General features: G+C 43.0%; 1 protein-coding gene across 5 annotated transcripts in view; it reads left to right on the forward strand.

Annotated features, from left to right (window-relative positions):
• The window catches only part of TMEM132B (transmembrane protein 132B), a 227175-nt gene that overhangs the window by 51380 nt on the left and 155497 nt on the right, over nucleotides 1-20298 (forward strand). For all 5 annotated transcript variants that reach the window (XM_027689456.1, XM_027689453.1, XM_027689452.1 and 2 more), the window contains one exon: nucleotides 7224-8103. In XM_027689456.1, coding sequence (XP_027545257.1) covers nucleotides 7247-8103 — 857 coding nt within the window. In that variant the 5' untranslated portion in view covers nucleotides 7224-7246. The remainder of the gene's footprint in view (nucleotides 1-7223; nucleotides 8104-20298) is intronic.

The following is a 20298-nucleotide window of genomic DNA, read 5'->3' on the forward strand; positions in this document are numbered from 1 at the left end:
CTCAGTAGCTTTACTGCTTGGGTTGCATGCTGTTCCCTGGTTAGGATAAATATATGGTCTATTTTGATAAACAAGCTGGAACTCCTCCTTCCCAGTAATAACATTGTTAACAATCATCTTCCCAGAGAACAGCAAATAATGAGCTAGTGGCTTAGCCACGCAGTTCCTCAGCCTTTTATAAGTAGAGCCTTGTTTCCTTGAAAAAGGATAAATCTCTAATCTGCTAGTTACAGTGCTGCTGTAAGGGTTTTAATTTTCAACTAAGTAAAAAATGAGGGTAAACTCTGTGTATTTGTTTGATGGATTTACTTTACCCCATCTTGTTTGCTTGCATGTCCTTGTGTGATGTTGTGGCATCCTGTTTTGCCGTTGCTTTAGGAATCACCTCTGACGTGTTGCCAGCGAGGGAGAGCAAATTAAGAATGACCATACCAGGTCAGGGCACAGATCCACCTGGCCCAGCAGCCCGTTTCTGATAGCACCCAAAAGCAGATATTCTGTAGGAAAGAGTAAGATCAGGCAATCACAGACAGTACTTCCCCTAAACATGCTCTCAGCAGCCCATGGCAGAGGTCCTGTCTCTGCCTAACGCTGATTCAGGGAGCACAGTGAGGAGCATTCTCTCTGGAGTCCAACACTTCTCATGCTTTCCTTGCCAGGCTAGTGGCAATTTTGAGTCTTTTTGTTTTGCTCCAGTTTTCCAAACTTTTGCTGATAGAGAACCCTGAATTAATCTTCAGGCCTTTTGGGTATTGGATTACACTCTGCCTCGGTCCTTTCTGTGACAGCAGTGCTGGAACTGGCATGGGATGCTAATCCTGCTGTACCTATTCACTCAGTCGTAGAGGAAAATGTATGAAAACAAATTGCTAGTCCAAGCTAAATTTAGATTTATTCAGTTGGAGTTAATTATAATCTTTATTTAGTCCCAAGCGATGCCTTCTTATCATACACTTATTATAGCGAGAAAATTAATTTTTATTCTACCATAAAGGTGAATGTAATAATCTGGGTTCAGGGAAGGGATTACTTTAATAAGATTTATAGGCAGCCTTTCAGACAGTACGGTTTTATTACTATCTGTAGGTGGCCTTGCTGCACATATGTCTTTCAGTATGGGTGACTCTGCAAAATGCATGCAAGCTAAAAACTGTGGTAAGCACCAGCTCAGAAACTTCCCCATCCAACTTAATCTTCTGGCAATGGTAAGCAGGCATAGCACTTGACTTGCCTTGGAACACAAAAATACAATTTATTACTGAACTTGTGGCCTGATTGGGGGTTTCATTCATATGCATGGCTTAATTTTGCACTTAAAAATGTGTTTTAGTAGACAAAAGATTTATGAGGCCGGAGATGTTGCTTTCTTTAAAGCTTTTTGAAAGCAGCGTGATGGGCAAACGTAGGCATGTGGTGTGGGAGGAGAAGCTTTAGTGAAGAGAGAACCAACAGATCTGATGGGGCAGGACTGCTCTGGCCATGGTCACCTAAACCTGCCACACGCAGGTCTCCACTGGCCACCTTTAGCAGCCGAGTTATTGGATAGAAGGAGGCTCCTCCCAAGGGTGACTTATCACCCTACAGATGTAAGTGTCTGGGACAGGATGAATGAATTCTGGAGAGACCCTGATTTGGTGAAAGAGGAGGTTGGAGGGTGGCTGGGCTTTGATACCCATCTGAAATGAGATGGGCCAACTCCCACAGAGGGTGGCAAAAATATACAGCTGCAGTGAAGCCTCAGTAACAGCAGCTTGACTCAGACATTTGGAGATAAGTATGTGAGACATTGTCCCAAGCCTGCAAAAGTTGATTAACCTCTCTTCAGTTTGTGATGTTCGGATTAAGTGGACTTCTCTTTTTTTTTTTTTTTTAATTGCATCCTTTTTCTTGTCTTTCAAAACAAGCTGCTGGACCGGGAGTGTTTTGCAAAGTGAATCTCTGTCTCCACAAGTGTGTAATCAAGATTGAATGTAAGGACTGTAAACTGGTTGCCAGTCCTACATCAAGTTATATCCTTACATCAAATTGGGATAAGAGGAAGAGAGAATGAGAAAAACTTGAAAGGATCCTCTCACCTTTTCTCGCTCTACAGTTTTTTATATGTTGACAGCTCCTGGGCCGACTTTAATGTTAAAAAAGTATTGGGAACTCTTCTTAACTCTTTCTTGCAGTATCATTTATATCTTCAAATTAATCTGTTACAGTTGAAAACACTGTTTGGTTCTTTTTCTGTGCCAGTGTTGTTCACTGGATAACTGCCTCAAGTACTAAAGGAGTAAGGCTTGTTTTTGAATGGCAGGTGATGGAATTTTTGTTAGTTTAGTTAGATGATGGAAGTTTACCCCTCAAGGGCACTACGGAGGCTTTTTCTCCTCCTTTTCCTCATGAATGTAAAACTGAGGAGATGAGTCACAGGATGGACTCTGAATGTGGGAAGTAAACAGTGACATCCTCCTTTCATGGTTATTTCATTGAATTTTGAATGAGTCAGGGAGAGCACGAGGCTGGTGTTCATCTAGGCTCCTTAAATCCTCACACAACCCAAACTTAGCCTACTCATAGTGCTCAAATGATGTTTAAACTCGTGGTAGACTTCCACACTGTAATCATCCTCCTCATTTTCCTGCTGCCAGGATTAGGAGTCAGAGTTTCCCCAGCTGTAGCCAGGTTTTTCACCTGGAAAAACATCTCATGGCTGGGGCCCCTGCACAGCATCAGGTCTTACCCGTTGCCTGTATGAGAGAAAGTGACCTACACAGCTGGCCCATAATTAATTATTCTCCTATGGTTTATAAGTTCCAGAATAGCTTTCCTTGTGTAGACACCCTATTCTGGGATACAGTGTGTTTTTATTCAAGGCTAATGCCTGCAATTCCAGAACAAAATAATTATTATGAATAGAGCCATTTTTACAGTGGAATAATGTACATGTGTAGTTTGATCTTTATGGTCTTCAGTAAAGGCTGGTGGGAAGGGCTGGTGATTTTTCTCCTATACAGACAAGCCATTGATTGCCTCTATGAGTCATGGATAACATCATAGTACTTACTGGCACCACATTACTTGAAATTATTCCTCTTTTACAAAGAGGAGTGTCTGTATGATCTCGCTCTGCAATTCTGATGATGCTGCAGGAAAGATGAATTTTAACATTTTCACAGTTTTTCCACAGGTGCAGGATTGGCTTCTTGTTTGTTTTCAGAGAAAAAGGATATTGAAAAACTGGCAATTTTAAACACTTGTTGTTCCTTGCACCTCCAGCTTCAGAATTACTGAGGGCTTATGGAAGACTTGGCTCCTGTTAAGTAGTTTGCTAAGTAGAGAGAAAATTTAAATGTGAAATTTGGATTTATGCTCCAACAGGAGCTACTATCCTTTTTAATAACAAAATGATGATTTTAAAAGACTTTCCTCTTACCACAGCTTAACATATATATTGTTTTTAATGCTGACCTGCTGCTGCCACCACTCTCTTCTAGCAGGATATTTGTTTTGCTTCCTATTAAAAAGTATGAAATCTAAGAAATGTAGCTTCAGTGAAATCTTGAGTTACGTGAATGGCAGGTTTTTACTGCACAGTGTGCCCTGCAGCTGTGGCTTTGTGTCTGCCTTAGTCCTGTGCTGCTTTTTGTGGCAGAAGTCCAGGGTCAAGTGAGATTAAATCCAAAAGCAATTGATAATTTTATGATTAAATAAAAAAAGAAAATATCAAGACATCAGACCTCATGTTGAGGTCTGAGCTGGTTAGGGTAAGAACCAGGAAAGGGCATCTCTTATGCACAGCATCATATGCTTGGTTTTGTGTGTGGTGTCTTCCTCTCTCTCTCCTCCTGAGAAACATCAGAAGGGTGTTTTCCTTCTGTCTCTACTCTCAAATTTAGCAGGATGAGCTGGGCTATAAGCATGTTGCCCAACTCTGGAGAGAAGAATTTTTGGCATAAAATTGCAGTGATGAGATTTTCAAAGCTGACCTGTTGCTCTAGGGGTCTGGGTATTTGGCTAATCTGAATGAATATCTAAACAGGGGCAAAGCACCTGCTGAAAACCTGTTACAAGATAAAAGTTGGTTCAGAAATTCAAGGTAAATGTCTCAAGTCACTGTCCAACAGTGTGTTATTGCCACACATCTCTCCTCAACACCCCCAATGTGCCAGTAGGCTGAGCAAAACAGACTGTTCTGCCTCTGAGATGGCACTGGGCTCTGGGGATGCTCATTTGGTTTCCATTTACTTTTCTTCAACTCTTGCTCTCTTTTCGTACATAATTAGGACTAACCCACATTCTGGTTTAATGTTCTGCCCTCTTCGATCTTGCTGAAGTTCTCATTGAAGGAGCAGGTGATTGATTCATTGCATTGTTGCACACCAGAAAGCTGCAAATATGTCCTGTTTCTGATTGTTGCTATGAGGAGATTGATGCTGTGGTGCTGATGTGCTGAATGAAAAAGGTGGGGTGTTGGCCTGCCATCATATGAAGAATTTCTTTTTAGATGTTCCTACAGCGTCATAAAATGCTGCTAAATTCAGATATCATATTTTGTTGCAGGCTGGTTCTAGGACAAAGCCCAGCCCTGTCTACTGGTGTTTATGGCTTCCCATGTAAGCTTTTGGACAAAATTTGTATCTCATTTTGCTTGAGTTACAGCAGGATGATATCCTAGTCCTCACACCAGTTCTGAGAAGAGGCACTGAATGCTGCAACTGTAATGAAATGGAGGAAAGGGGAAAACATACCTTTTAAACTTCCTGTAAATCATTTCTTGAGAGAGATAAAATATCTGCATAAAGTGTGTGTGGGAGTCCTATAATGTAAACACAAATGTATTTAAGCCTTGTCTTGTTTTTGGCTCCGCTTTAGGTGCAGGAACTGTGTCATTATTTGTCTCCTCTGCAACGTGGTGTGTCTTGAGAGAGGGCAGGTTTTAGCTCTTCCCCCAGAAATCAGAGTTTGCTCTTGCTGCTCTGTGTCCTTTGCTCATCTGTACGGCTGCACAATCTTTACAACAAATGCAACTTCTCAAAAGTGTTGCTTCGAAATCTAGTTCAATTTATTTACAATTAATCCAGGAAGGGGCTTGTCTGCATCTGACTTTTTAGCAAAAAACCAATACCCTCCCTCCCCTCGCTGCCTCGGCTTTCCCAGGAGCAAAGTTCACTTTCAGCATCCGAGTTGTGGCACAACAAGCCACACTGTGTCAAGGTGCTCTAGAAACCTGGGGACTTTTGTTCTGGAATTGGTGTGCATCTTCTCTTTTCTCCTTCTATGATGGGGTTTGACCCACACTGTGTTTCCAAGTACTTTTGTTACTCAGTGCTGAGGTAAAACCATTGGGGGTCCCACAGAGCAGCACTGCAAGTGGTAGTGGGGCATTTCCTGATCCCTGCTGAACAGTGGTCACCAGGTTCTGCTTTTTGCTTCTATCCCTGTTGCAGGTTGCTGTGGGTTCCTTGCATTGTGCTATCAGAGGAAGGTGTGGGCTGGCCTGGTGTGTTGGGAGAGATGGGCTGATGTTTATGCATCAGTGCAAGGCAGAGGACACCCGGGTGGGGCGACTGCTTGGCAGCTCCTCTGCATCTGCATTTGCCAGTGTAGCTGAGAGGAAACCCTGATCTGATCCCCGTGTGCACTAGTGAGAGAGGAAACTCTTTGATATTGTTTCCTGCTGAGAATTTTTTTTATACTTTTGTATATTTTTGCATATTTACTCACTCCTGCAAAGAATATTCCAATGGCTGAAGACAAATCTTGGCACAAGTAAATATACAGCAAAAGTAAAGGCAAAAGTATTGTGATGAAATGAGAAGCATTTAAACAAGTGTAGATAATATCAAACCATCAAAAAATAAATGACCAGAATTTCAAATGAGAACAAGAATGGGGTGAAGTCAAATGGATGGGATTTGCCCTAGAATCCGTCTTTGATAAATGGGTAGGCTTTAAAAATACACAGCCTGAAAAAAGAGCTTAAATATTAGAGCTTTTATCTCTGCTAAATTGTGGCTGCGAGTATCTGAGTCATCTGGCTGGAACAGGTGTAATTGTTTGTGTGGTTGTCGCGTTGTGTATCTGCTCTGCCCAGTGCTGACAAACAGTGGAATCACAGCTAAGCTTCAGCAAGAGACAACGAGAGTTTTGACCTTAGGATCTGTCATTGTGCCTCTGTTATCTCTGTGCATTATGGAACTGCTTCATTTTAATTCATTGGGTTTCTGTTTATTTCCTCTGTGGCAGTCCCAGGAGCTTGGATTCACCGGCTTTTTGTTGGAGCATATGAATTGTTAGTTTGAAAGACCCACTGTTTCTAGTAGAATCGCAGCCCAGGTTGAATATATCTCACTATTAATTAGAGACTGGCTCAAACCAAAGACGTCTATTTGATCCCTCCCTCCCTCTGGAATCTTTTCTTTCCTGGGAAAAATTGCTCAGCGCTGGCTGGAGGATTGACCATTGTGTTGTAGAGAAAACTTTTGTGGTTTCCAAATGTGTTTCATTCTCCTCAGGAATTAAACAAAAAAATCCTTCTAAGCGTCTGCAAACCTTCTGTATGTAAAGGATTTCTCCTTCTCTCAAGTTCACTCTTGACTATAAATCCATCCCACAGAGACCCCTATGAAACCCCATATATTTTATTGTGAAAAGTTTTGGTTTCAAGAACACAAAGCTTTTGTCAGTTTTCCGCTAACCTCCAAACTGCTGACCCGGCAGACTGAATTGGGAGTGATGCAGATTTGCTACCCCCCATTGCATGGTGTGTTAGTGACATTAGGCTGAAGAAAACGTTCAGTTTTACTGCTTAAAATGTTGTTTTACTGCCTACTAATATTTAATATGCCAGTTTTTAAGGCACATTGAAACATGGGTGAGAAAAAGCTGGAAGTTTAATCTGACAATAAAAGAAAAAACCCGAAGAAGTAAAAAGTTTTGGAACTTAGATTGGGATCTGGCCAATCAATCCCCTACTTGTTGTATCCAGAACTTGATTAATGGCTTTCAAGTATATATCAGACTGGGGAAAGGTGGAAGAGGAGCTGATGCAATGGGATGTTTTCAGCATTATGAGCTTGGAACCAAAATGTTATTCCATGGTACCTGTGTCAGATTGTTTTGTAATTGTGGTGAGCAGTATTGATCTCTGGTAATGCATTGCTTTTGAGAAAAACTGAGGGGCATGCTAAGCAAACATTTGAGCTGTCTTTCTGTTTCCTTTTATCTTTGGCCTGCAGTGGTGGAGAGCCGAGGAGGGGTCATGGACAGCATACAGAGATTCTCAAACCTGCCAACGTATCTCCCCGCGAGCTCCCACATCTGCAATGCTGATGTTTTCTTCTTCCTCAAAGAAGCCAACCAGGATATCATGAGGAACTCCAGTTTGCAGTCTAGGGTGGATTCATTCTTTATATACAAAGCCAAACAGCCACCTGTCCTAAATGCCACGTACGGACCCTTTTCTGTTGAACAGCCTGTTCCCTTGGACCTCATGCTGACTTCTGCATCTTTTGGTTTCACAAATAAATTCACTTTTAATTGGAAATTAAAATCTCACATAATCAACAGCTCAATCTATTCCAATAAACCCAAAATACAAACCTTGTTCTATATTGCGGGGAAGGACTGGGATGACTACAATTCTGAGGAGATGTTGCCTTGTGTGAAGATGTTTGCTTTCCTGGAGTCTAGAGAAGTTGTGGCCAGCTGCAGATTGACAGGCCTTCTGGGATTATGTGTTGCAGAGCTGGAATTGTCTTCTAGCTGGTTCAGCTCCCCTCCACCCATGGTTTCAGAGGAAACAGCCTCTCTGGAAGGGATTACTGTGGAGCTCTTCTATAAGATTTATACAGTGGATGGGGAATGTTCTCCAGAGGATGAAAAGTGGGAAAACAATATCCATGCAGGTGAAGATAATGAACACCAAGCTTTATCAGCTATGGAGAGGATTGGTAGCATTGTTGTTTACCCAAATCAAGACCAATTAAAACAGTCTTCACTAAGGCTTGATGAAAATATCGTTATTCGCTTACCACTGAACCCGGTCAGAGAAGGTGACATTGTGACCTTTCATGTTTGCCTGGCTGATGACTCACTAGCAGACCAGTTTGTATTAAGGTAAGAGAATTTTTAAAGTGCTGTATGCTAAGCAGTCTACAAATAGAGGCAAATCACTGTTGGGTGTAATTTCTTTGGTTATATTCATGTTTTCCTGAGAGAACTTTGGCATTTCCTCTCCAACAGGGGAAAACTATAAATAGGCTTGAATTCTCTGTGTGGACGATACTTTTTGGAACATGGGCATTGATTTTAAAGTATGAGCTATAAATGTTTGTTGGATTATTTCTTATTTTAATTCTGCTTGCTTCTACTCATAATTCTGCCTCTTAAATTATCCCTCTGTAAGTCAGCCAGGGTAACTGCTGTGATCTGTTTTGCTAAACAGTTTGCAGGAGGGTTTTTGATTTCTTTGGTGAAACTTTCTCTGTTTCTATCAGTTTTATTACCATCTTTCCAAAGTACATTGGATACATCTTGCTCAGGTCATATGTGGTGAGGAACTATTTTGTTGCACTGTACAGAGGGGAGCTGAGAGGTGAGAAAATGAGATGTGCCTCAGCTTGTGTAGGAATCCTTTGGCAGAGCCAGGATTTGGGGCCGAACTTTGCAAGTAGTCTTCAGTTTTCCTGTCAGACCAGCCTATCCTGCTTCCTCAAGCTTTTGGCTGCTTGTTTTGTGGCCCATTTTTGTCTTAACTTTGGGGACTTTCTGTTGACCTTTACTTGTGAATCTGCCTGTAATAGGAAAATTCAGGCATTTCTAACCACCCTGAGGGTTAGTGCTGAATATTTCTTATGTCCTTAGCTGTCAGACTGTGGGTTCAGAGCTTCACAGAGACCCAATTCAGAGAGAAACGTGAGCCAAACTGGGGGAATAAGAGGGCCAAAAGGTAATTGAGAAGTGTCATCTGCTGTGAGAATGTGAAACACTTGGGAAAGGAGGAGTTGCAGCCCATGCAAGGAAACCTCAGAGCAGATTTGTGCCTTGCTTCTGACTTTCTGATCTGAGAACGATGGGAGCAGAACATGACAGAAGTGCACTTTGGGGACAGATGTTGAGAAAACAGACAGCAAACCTTATGCAGCACTTTCACATCATTCAACATCTGTGAAATAGCACATGAATATTAATAACCTTACAGATTGCTGCGTGAATTGGGACAAGTGGTTCGTAGTGCAGTGCTACTGATGGGGGGGAAATGTGTGAGAAATATAATGGGGTTTAACCAGACTTTAAAAGGTTTGGGTCAGGTTTAAACACAACTTAGTCTTGCTTTTACCTGGATTTACTGTTTTTTCTTCGTTAAATATGGATTTGGCCAGCATCCACTGTCAGAAGATGGACCAGCCTCATGGAGCAGTCGGGTTTCAGCAGTTGTGTATTGATTTTCTGTGCTATAGCAGAGAGATTATAGAATTTGCCTAAGGCTCTGCAAGGATTTAACATCAGCTCTTAATTCTCAGTTTTTTGTTCCCTTTGCCACACCACAGATAAAATTCCCAAGGTATTAGAGACAACCTAAGATGAGGATGTTTTCTTTCCATTGGAATTTCTAAAATAGCATTTGCCTTGTACTAAATGGCACAAGGGTAGAGTTTTGATATTTCTGCTGGCCAGGAAATAATCAAAGACTTCTTGCAGAGACAGTTTTGTCTTCCAAAAGCAAAATAGGTCCTGGAAGCTCTGAGCACAGTACCTAACCTGGGGTTTCAGGGAAGCAGAGAATGAGGGAGTGGAGAACTTCCAAACTGGGGAGCCCCAGGATGAGACACAAAGTCTGGCTACTGCCAAGACCCTCATCTTCTCCCACAGCCCGCTCTGACTTGCATGGCTCCAGCTGTCAGGTGTTCTCCCAACACACAGAACGTGCGTCTTGGTGCTCCCGAGCTGCTGGGAAGGCAGTCAGGTTTCCATGGGGATTTCCTTCTTTGAAAGTATGGAATCGGTTAATCTCCAGGAAATGTTTCTGTTACAATAAATCAGCATCTTTTACATGCCCAGAAATATTTCCTTGGAAACGTCGCCATTGGCTCTGTGTAGTCCAGCCTGTCTGGGCTTTGATTTGCCTCTGCTTGCATTGTGCTTTTCATCAGAGAAACTGCAAGTATTTTTATTTAACCTTCAGTTGAATGCTGAAAGTAAGAGGCAAAAGGCAGTTCTGCTGATGGTTTGCCCGTCCTTCAGGATGGAAAGAGCACCAGCAACTGTTGCTATGATTGTTTCAAATGACATACGTGGGGCCCATGGGGAGATTATCCAGCTGAAGTTTACATAGTGGGCAGGGAATTATGCCGAGGGAAATACAAGCGTTATAGTTCCTGCATCTAATTTATGCAGTTTCCCTCACCAGCTTTCCCTGTTTTTCAGCTCGATGCTAATGTCCATAAAAACCCAGAAGGTTTTTATATACATAGAATTTCTGCATGTTATAGCCAGAGAAAAATACATTGAAGTGAATGTTTGCCTTGGGAAATATATTTTTGCCTAATATAACTGATTGTTTTTAATCATATCTGTTATAAGTGTAGCTGGGTGAATTGCAGTCTGGCTCATATGAGATGATAGATCAAAATCAAGTCATTCTCAGCACAGCGTTTGATGCCAGCCTTGAGCTCTGACAGTATGCAAAGGAACAGATATGCTCAATTTTATGCACTTCTTTACTATTTCATGCTGTGTTGTGTAGTATTTTATTTCATGTTGGATTTTGTTCTAGCAAAACTGACTTCAGTTCTCATATGAGAGCTGATTCTTCATTGTTTTGGCAGAATTTGGGATTCTTAACCAAGCTTGGAAACCGAAAAGCAATTGGAAACAGTTCCTTGATTCAGCAGGGTGCTGTGTTGAAAGATACTCACTTGTTAGATCCCCTTCCTCCCAGTAGTGTTACTTACGGGGTGATGCTGCAGCTCGTTTGTGAAGCTCCAGCTATCACTTCTAGTCGCTTCCATCAGTTCAAACTGGTTTTTCTGTGCTCTGGGCTGTTTGTTTTCATTCGATAACTAGAATTTCAGATGGAGTGGAGGTTTGGGGGTGCTCTGGTCTGGGGAATTTGTTTCTCTTCATACTGCAACCCAGCTGGCGTGGCTTGGTGTGAGTGAAGGACCCAGATATGTCAAGGGGCAGAATTTGGAGACTAAGTGTGCATTTAGTGCTTTTGCTGTGCCCGACAGTCACACTGCTCACTTTTTTGACAGATGATCTATACATGTCTGCAATGAAATTCTTATGACACTGGAGATTATTTTGTGGCCTTGCTGGTCTGATCTGTGCTGTAAAATTCACCATCTGTGAAGATAAATTTTGCCCATTATGTTTGGTGGGTTGTCACTAAGCATAGTTTAACTGTAAAGGTAGGTAAAATGGGCTATGTTGCCATGATTAAACTCTTTTATAGGCTACCTAGTTAAAAAGAAAATAATAAAAAAAATGAAGGACAGCTTTGAGATTCCAGCAGGACTCCTACATGCTTCAGTGTCACAACGTGCTTCAGCGTCACAAATATTCAGGCACTTTTTGTCCTTTGATGCTCTGGAGTATCTCTGTTACCTTCCTCACTGACAAACTTAGATGAAATGCAGTAAATGAGGGAAGATGGAAGTCATGACTGTGGAAGGGGTAACACCAATTTCTGTGCTAACTGCTAAACGGAAGAAGTCTCCTGATACACATGGGGGAGTTACAAAAGAGACAGGAGAAAACAATTCCTGCTCAACTGGAAGAACAGAAATCTCATCTAATAGCATTGGGAATGGCTTCTATTTCTTCTGTGCTGTTTGTTATTATTTAACTCCATCTTGAGACTCAAAGGGTGTATTTAAAAGAAAAATGGGAGCCAATTTGTACAGCAGAAAAACGTTTAAAGGAATAAATGGACAATTGCCCCTTGGTTATAGGGAAGAAATGAGGACAGTCTTTAGAAATAAACCACGGATTTTTATCCTGTTTTCCAAGTCTCCCCATTTAAAGCGTCGGCGAGGATGTGCCGGTAACGAAGGCTGAGCACTAACAGCAAATAGTCGAGTCGCAGACAAAAAGTGGGTTTGTTGGCATTCCTTACACGTCCCTAACACGAATGACCCATCCTTCTTTTCTGCCGGATCAGAATAGAAGTGGAGATTGGAGACATTCCAGGAATATCAGTAAGGGGCCGAAACCAGGTAATGAATGCCCCGGTAGGGAAATGAAAGCGGCCGTGGTCAGGATGTGGTCCTGTGTCTGCAGGGCCGTGCAAAGAAACCTTGCTGTCACTCGGTGCCTAGGCAACCTCAGGGAGAAGGATTATCTGCTCCTCCCTGCCATGGCTCCACACAGTGCAGGGCAAAGATTGCTTTTTGATTTTGGGGATGAACCAGTACAAGGTGTAATACCTGCCGGTTGACTTCTACTGATTATTCTCATTGGGCAAAAAATGATATTAAGGATTTATATTAATAAACATATATCCATATGGAGGGGGTTATATCTCCTGCTAAGGAGTAAAAATTGCACAGGCCATTAAAACTGACTTACGAGGCTTCTGCGTTAATAATGAAAGATCTGTAGAAGTCTGAGCAGTCGTCTAGAAGGCCAGAAAAAGATCATTAAGAGGATGTCTCCTGCCAATAGCTGCCAAGAGCAAACAAGGGGAAGAAAACAGAAGGTTTTGGATCTGGAAATGCATAGAAAATGAGAACATACAGACTGTGGGGGAATGCAGCCTGGCTGCCTGTGAGGAGGAGGCTCCGTGAGACCTTCTTCGCTTCTAAACCAAGCTGGTAGGAATGGGGAAGCACTATTACTGGAGATTATTACTGGGGATTGTTACTGGCAAGAGAAATAAATGATTAACTGAATCGTCATTTTAGGGTGAAAATTCAGCAGAAGTCAAAGTGTTGAGAAAGGAAAAAAATTTACTTCTGAAATCAGAAATGCTGGTTCAGATTTAGAAATAATCACAGAATTAAAGCATTATTGGTGGCTTGGGCATATTTGGTTTTTATCCAAAGATTTTAATAAACCCAAGATGACTGTTGAAATTTGTTATTTCTCTTTTTTCTCTCGATATATATTGAACTAAATGTAGGTATGGAATAATGATATGCAATATTAAAAAAAATGCCAAGCACTGCAAAGTCTGGAAATGCCAAAGTGATCTGTGCAGCCTTAGTTCAGTCCCCAAGTATATCTGCATTATAACATATTCCTCAAAGACAAATTCACACTATTTTTTTCCAGATCTACTGCTTCATTTGATGCATACATTGTCTTCCTCCCACTGTTTTCTTTTCTTTTTGTCACTGAATGGGAAAGGGAGTAACATCCTTTCAGGACACTCCTACGAAGCCTGGGGGAGCTGTCACCAGAATTTTTTTTAGCTTGAGTAAACCATTTCTATAAATTCCCTTTCAGAAAGGGCTGAACCATTCTTTTATTTTCCTTATTTCTGTTTGAGGGCAGGCGCGTGGCCCAGAAAAATTGGCTTTAGCTGATGGAAGCCTGGCATGATGGTATGGAGTCACACAGGATGCTATGTGAAGGAGTTAGACCTGAATGTTTGTTGACTGAAGGGAAGAAGGCATCCTCCCTGGGAGCTCTGCTGCACCCACGTGCACAAGCCAACCTGCCCTGGCAGTAGTTGTGCCACGCTGGCAGGTTTTCTCTCCTTTTCATGTGCCTTCAGATAACCTCCTCTGCCCTAACCACACTGGAGAGGGAGCAGAAAAGAAACCACCCCCTCGTGCAGCCTCAAAGCCATCTAAAAATGACAAAAAACCCAGCTCCTTCCTGGAGCTTGAGCACTCCTAAAAGCTTAAAAACCAGTGGATCTCCAACAGTGAATAAATGACCCAGTGAATCCTGAAAGACCCTGAAAGACTACAGTCAATAAAGCTTTTTAATGGAATTTTAGATAAAGGTCAACTATCTGCTACAATAATCAGCCGTCCATGATCACTCTTCACAGGAATAAACCAGGCAGAGCAGCAGCCCCACGCGACAGCGAGAAGCCCTGCTAGTTGTTGGATATTGGCTTTGAAGCACTTCCAGATGGGATTGCAGTGTTGTGGTGATAAAACACTGATTTTTTTTTTTTTAATTGGGATGTTTCTTGATGGCAACTTCTACTGCCCTGCAGAAGGGCTCCTGAACGTGATGCTTTGTGCAGAAACAAAGTTCCTGTGGTGTTACAAAGGTGAAGGAGGATGAGGTGTGGTGCTGAGTCTGGGTGAGTGTGGCAAGTGTCCCTGCTGTTTACTCCTTCCCTTGTCCTCCACAGCCTTGGCTTAGGATTCCCTTCTCTCATGGGAGTGGGGAAATGTTCCTAAGAGTTGGAGAGGAGGGTTGATTAAAATACAGAATTAGATTAACTAACAATATTTAGCCTGCATTCCACCAGTGTTTTTCACTGAGAAGGTGAAGCGTTAGTTATTTTTAATTTTGATAGTTTGGGAATGTTTCATGTGTATGGTGGGGGAACACTTAGTACAGCTGGAATGAAACAAGAATCCACTTCTCATTGTAAAAGGTGTTTGGTTTGTCTTAAAACTTTACTTTTGCTTCTATTCAAGTCCTGCCAGCACCTCAACTTTCTCATTCATCTACTCGTCTGCATCTATGAGCACTAAGGATGTGGCAGTGTTATGTAAATTAATTTGCTGTGTCTCATATTCAGAACCATGAAGTGGAAAAAGGAGTTAACTGTGTTGATTTTGGGCTGGTTGGGGCGTGAGCAGGTGTCTTGTCTTCGCACTACAAGTGGGTACATGGTGCTGTGTACAACTGGTGGCATCTTGACACATCAGATTGTTTTGCATGTGTGTGACAAATAAGGTTTGTAATAGGAGCCCTGACAACCTCTTGCCGTGTTAGCAGACATTGCTGTGCTCTGCAAACAGAGATGATGTGAAAAGCGCTTCCCGTGGATCTGGAAGGTGCCAATACGCCCTGTGACTTGACACAAACTCAGCCTTGTTGATGGTAATGGAAAGAGATTTTACATTTTTAAATGGTTCGGGTTCTACAAGCTTGTTCCCAGGCTGATCCGCATCCCCGAAAGCATCGACATGACAGCTCCTGCTAATTAACTCCAGGCAGCTCCTGCACAACTCGGTGCTTGCTCGGGGGCCGGGTGCGGATCTGCAGAGCGCTGTCAGCAGATGTGGCAGAGCTGCACCCAGAGCAGGGACTTAAAATACTTGTGATGCTGAGCGGGCCTGGGATGGGGATTTTAGAGGAAACCATCACTAAAAGGGCACCCTTGGTTCGTTGCATCTCTTCAGACTCCCTCTGTGCCATGTGGAGGTGTGCTGGATGTGATCCCTCCTGGGTGAGGAGCTGCGTCAAAGGGGCTGCCGAAGGTTCAGCCTCTGCTCTTCTCCAGAACTTTCTTTTGCTGGGGGCTATCCTGTCTTACCCCTGCTGTGATTAACATTGGCACAGATAAGAAAGGGGAAGGGAAAGGCACTGAAGATGGAATTAGGAGTTTTTTGCCTGTGAGCACCGGGCTCTGAGTTCAGTTACCTCTGTTAATGAACACGAAACTGCCTTGAGCTGACAAAACTGCTTAAATACACAGTATCACAAAGGGCAATTTAAGGAAGACAGCTGCAAGATAAACACTTTCTTCATCCATTTCTTTTATTTTTTACATTGTACTCAGGTTGGAAGCACGGGGCAGAAAAGGTTCCTGATTTTCAGTGATCATTTCAAGTTTGGGGACATGCTGTGGCTCTTTGCAAACTGTGTTGCCTCGTAAGCAAGTCCCTGGCAGGGAGCTTGGGGGGGAGTCTTTGTTTTGGACAATATGCTGAGTAGTTCCTGCTTTGTGCTGCCAGACAATGATGGCATTGATCAGTTCTTGTACAGCTCTTCATTAGCTGGCAGTGCAGTAAATCACAGTCTTGTTTAAACAAGTCAGACACAACAGTGATTCGGTCGTTGATGCAGTTACTTCTACTTCTATTCATTACATTCAGTGTAATGAATAGTATTAAAAGTAGAAAAATGTGTCTACTTTGAAATTCCCTTTTTTCCCAAGATGTTTGGGGCCGTGCATTGCTGTAATTTTGTCCTGGTAAAAACCAGATTACTATCTCATGAAGCTGATGAAGTATTGCTTTGAGCGAGCACATTGATCTCAATTTCTTCATATTCCTGCTGATGCAACAGAGAGTTGCTTTTGTCCTTGTGTTTACCCACGAGTTTTTGCACGGTCTGATAGAAGAAGGCCAGTGTGATGGTTTGCTGACAGCTTTGGGGAGGAAGGACTTTCTGAAAGAGCAGGAGACAGAATATTGCAAGAAAATTGTCAACATATCTTCTTGTTTTGGGTGCTCCTCCTGCTCCCCACGCGATTTATGTCAATAAAGGACCTGTAAGGAATGGTTTTGGCCAAGGCAGAGCAGGGAGCTGTGCTGCGTGTGAGGTATTTAATGCCTCCAATGGCTGCCACGTCTGCCTTGGACTCTTCACTCAGCCAGGGTATAAAAGAAATCATATTAACAAAGTTATTGGATCCCAGATGAATCAAAAGAGCTGCAGGAGAAGAAAACAGTGACAAATGAGTCTGCCATCCTGAGGCACAGCAAATGGTGCTTACAGTTAAAGCTATTTCACTTCTTGCACCGCTCGCTGCCAGCCCTCCGGCGCTGCGTGGGCAGCGGGGAGCGAGGCGGTGCCAGGACGGGGATGCCTCGTGCTGGCAGAGCTGCCAAAAGCCCCCGTGTGGTGGGGCCAGTCTTCATTCAGCTCTCTGCTTGAGCTTTCCTGAGCCCGGGGAGCAGATCCCGAGTGGTGGGGTTCACCTCTCATCTCCCCCCCAGCTTTCAGTCTGCCACCCAGAAGCCCCCTGCCCTAAGCAGCGCTGGGTGTCAGTGCCCTGCAGTGTTTCATCCTGTGTTGGGAGTTACACACAACTCACTAACAAGGAAATGTCTCTAAAATATATTCTCCTTAGGATCCCTGTGGAGATGCTGTAGGTATTCCCAGCAGAGGAGGAATTGGTCTGAGCAGCAGTATTTCCAGGGGTGTCCCAATGAGGAGGGTGCTCTTGGGAGGGCCATATTCAAGCAGCCCCATGTCTGTGGGGCAAATCTGTCACCTTTGTCACTCTGAGCCATCAGGCATGGCTCCAGCAGATCTCTCTCTGCTCCTGTCATGCTTTCCTTTAAATTGCTTGCTAAGACCAAAGTATCCACAACATCCTTTTGAAAATTTTCCTGCCAAGGGAACTTTCTCAGTTGCTTTTATTCTCGCTGTGTGGCCCAAGCTTTTGTGGCATTAATGAAGGAGTCCTCAAATGCATTTTTCACTAAATCCCCATCTCTAATTGTGCTGGTCCTAGAAGACAGCAAGTGGGAAAGGCAGAGAGCAGAAGTGTGGGATAGGCAATGCCTTGTTCATGGGCTTTCTAAGCATCTGCTCAAGCTAATGAGGGTCTGCTCAAGAAATGTGCCAAGTGGCCACAGGAAGCACATGGATGAACTCTTTGATGCAGATCCCTTGTGGAAGATAGTGATAAAATGCACCAAGTGACGCTTGGGGACAGTCTGTAAAGTTAGTCCCATCCTGGGAGATGGCAGAGGATGGGAGAGAAGTGGTAGCAGACTGTGAGAATCTGGATCAGGATCCAAATGCATTGTGAGTATTGGATCTGGGAGTTTGGCTTTGGCCCATCTCTAATTTAATTTGCCTGGCCAGTCTTGTCTCTCTTACACAGAAAAGAGGGGTGATTTAATTGACTTCCGTAGAGTTGCTTAGGATTTGTGCCAGTAAAACTATTTGAATTTGGTTGTGTGCAAGACACGTGTGTGGGCCAGTGTTCTGGCTTCCTATTTCTCTGGGAAATTTGTTAGGGCCTGTAGTAACCCTGAGTGGGTGGGTGGACAGGACCCAGATGGATAGGGAATGGTCATGTTTTGAGTACTGTTTTTAATGACACAGTAACACTAGTAGTACATTCTTAATTATTGCATTTCCTGCTGTTATCTCCGTAATGTGGCATAAGTACCTATGCTCTTCAGTTAAGATGACTTTTGACTCACTTGCCAAAGCTAATAACCCTTTAAAAATAATTTAAACGCTTTCAGAACTATTTCCCTGATGCTCTTGGGACCAGTAGTCCTTGATTTGCCATAGAACAGATACAGAATGAATAGCAGTACTGTGGACTCCCTCTAACAGCGACCTTATGTGAGATGTAGTGATTACAGCAATTAAATCCTCTTTGCCAAGGCAACCAGGGCTTTATTTCGAACTGGAGTTAGATTTTTTTTCCCCCCAAATGAATCTCTTCTGCATGCATTATTCATTTTTCTTTGGAACATTTAGCCTGTATGAGTTCCACGAGCTCAAATTCGGTATTATTATTTATTAATTATTGCATCGAGGTAATGTCTAGGACAATCTGCTTCTAGGGGTCAGAGAGCACAGGGTTCCCCTGTGCAGCCACAAGCAGAGCAAGGCCATAACCTTTCTCTGAAGGTGAAGGTTGAAGACTTTACTACATTTGTAGAAGAACTTGTGAAGAGTTTGCATTCGCTTTTTGCTTGACCCTAAAACCCCTGTCAAGGAAGTTTGTGGCATTTTGGTCCACTGAATGCTCAGGCCAGTATAATTTTGACCATACTATTAAAATTATTTACTTAAGTGTTTGAAAAAAGTTGGTCGTGTCAGCTCAGGCTTTTTAAATCCAACTATGTTGGAGTGAATTGAACATGGAACTTCTTGTCACTGTGGCTCTTTCTTGGAGAAGGGAAGGTCAGTGATCAGCAGTTATGGTTAAGATGCAACATTTTCTGTAACTGTTCTGGGAATTCTAGCTTAGGGTGGCTTCTGGAATCCTTTTTTTTTAAAGGAGAAAAAGTGTTAAAGAAGTGTCAATAACCCTTCCTTTGAATGTGCTACACTCTCATTTTAAGATTAAGTGAGTTCATTGTCTCTTTCTGCTGTTATATAAATAGCCTCTTGATTGACAAGAAAACTAAAATGATTCTGTTTAAATCTGTACTGCTCTCCTAAGAAATCTACATTCATTATTCCTGGGATGACTGAAAGATTTACAATAGTTTATAATCTGGTATCATTTCATTCTTCTTCTTGGTGTTATTAATCACCTTGTCATAAAACGTCAGGAGAACTTTGTTCAGCTTGCATGATTTGGGCTGAGAAAGCCATACTTTAATATTAATGTTTCGTAGGAAATTGGGTAGATATCTTTGCATTCTGGGAACCATAAAATGGATGAATGATGTCCTTTGACTAGATATTAGATGCTTACAGGCTGCTGAAGCATGGTTGAAAGAAACCTGCAGCTGTACCACCGTGGGAAGAAAAATGACCGTGCAGGGCAGATCTGGTTCAGGTCAATATTTGGTTGTAGGCATCTGCAGTCACAAGTGCCAGTGAGGCTGGTGTTTGTGGTTGATCCTTCTTTGTGTTAGCACTGGATTTCCATCCTGGTGTGTCTCATTGGGCGACATGAAACCCAGGTCCCAATTATTTGGTCATTTGAAGATTCTGGGTTGCATTTCATAAGCCTGGAGGCAGTCAACCAAGATCCTGGCTGGGTTTCAGCTTCAGTAATTACAACTTGCCAGCTCAGATTTTCTGTGCCTCTTAAATCACATCCGCTATTTTTCACTTCCTTTGCTAAACTGCTGTGTCCCCTGTGCTGTTGTTGATGATAATAGTTCTAATGCTTCTCCTATTTATGTAACGTTATTTTATCTGTAATGTCTCACAGTGTTGGTACAAGAAACGTCTGTCATTGCTTTTCATTTTACAGATTACTATTTTTACTGCTCACGTTCCAGTGATATACCTCAAAGAGTAGGTGCTTTCCAAAAGGAGGAAGGCAATGCCCCTTCTACCCCTAATCTGTTATTTTTCAGTGAGGACTGGGGGGGCTGATGGGATGCTCCTGCCTTGTCCTTTGAGTCTGTTACCAGGGCAGACGTATTTTGGATGGCCCAAAGGGTACCCTACACAAGGGTGGTGAGTTGGTGGGCAGGGAGGTGCCACCCTGTGGGTGCCCCCTGTGCTGCCCCCCAAGCGGTGATGTCCAGTCCACCTTCCCAGGGGCTCTGCCCCTCCTCCTGTCCCTTAGAGGCCTCGGCTTTTCCCATCTCACCTGTATCCCCTCCATCCCAGCATCCCCACAGGAGTGCAGGGCAATGCACAGGCTCGGATCTGTGTTCAGGCCAGGAGAGGGCAGAGTGGACTTGTGTCTGAGGCAGAAAACCCCGACAAAAGTCAACAGCTGGTCGGGAGGGG

The sequence above is a fragment of the Neopelma chrysocephalum genome, unplaced genomic scaffold, assembly GCF_003984885.1.
Source record: "Neopelma chrysocephalum unplaced genomic scaffold, ASM398488v2 Primary Assembly neopelma1_77, whole genome shotgun sequence".
In the NCBI taxonomy this organism is placed as follows: Eukaryota; Metazoa; Chordata; class Aves; order Passeriformes; family Pipridae; genus Neopelma; species Neopelma chrysocephalum.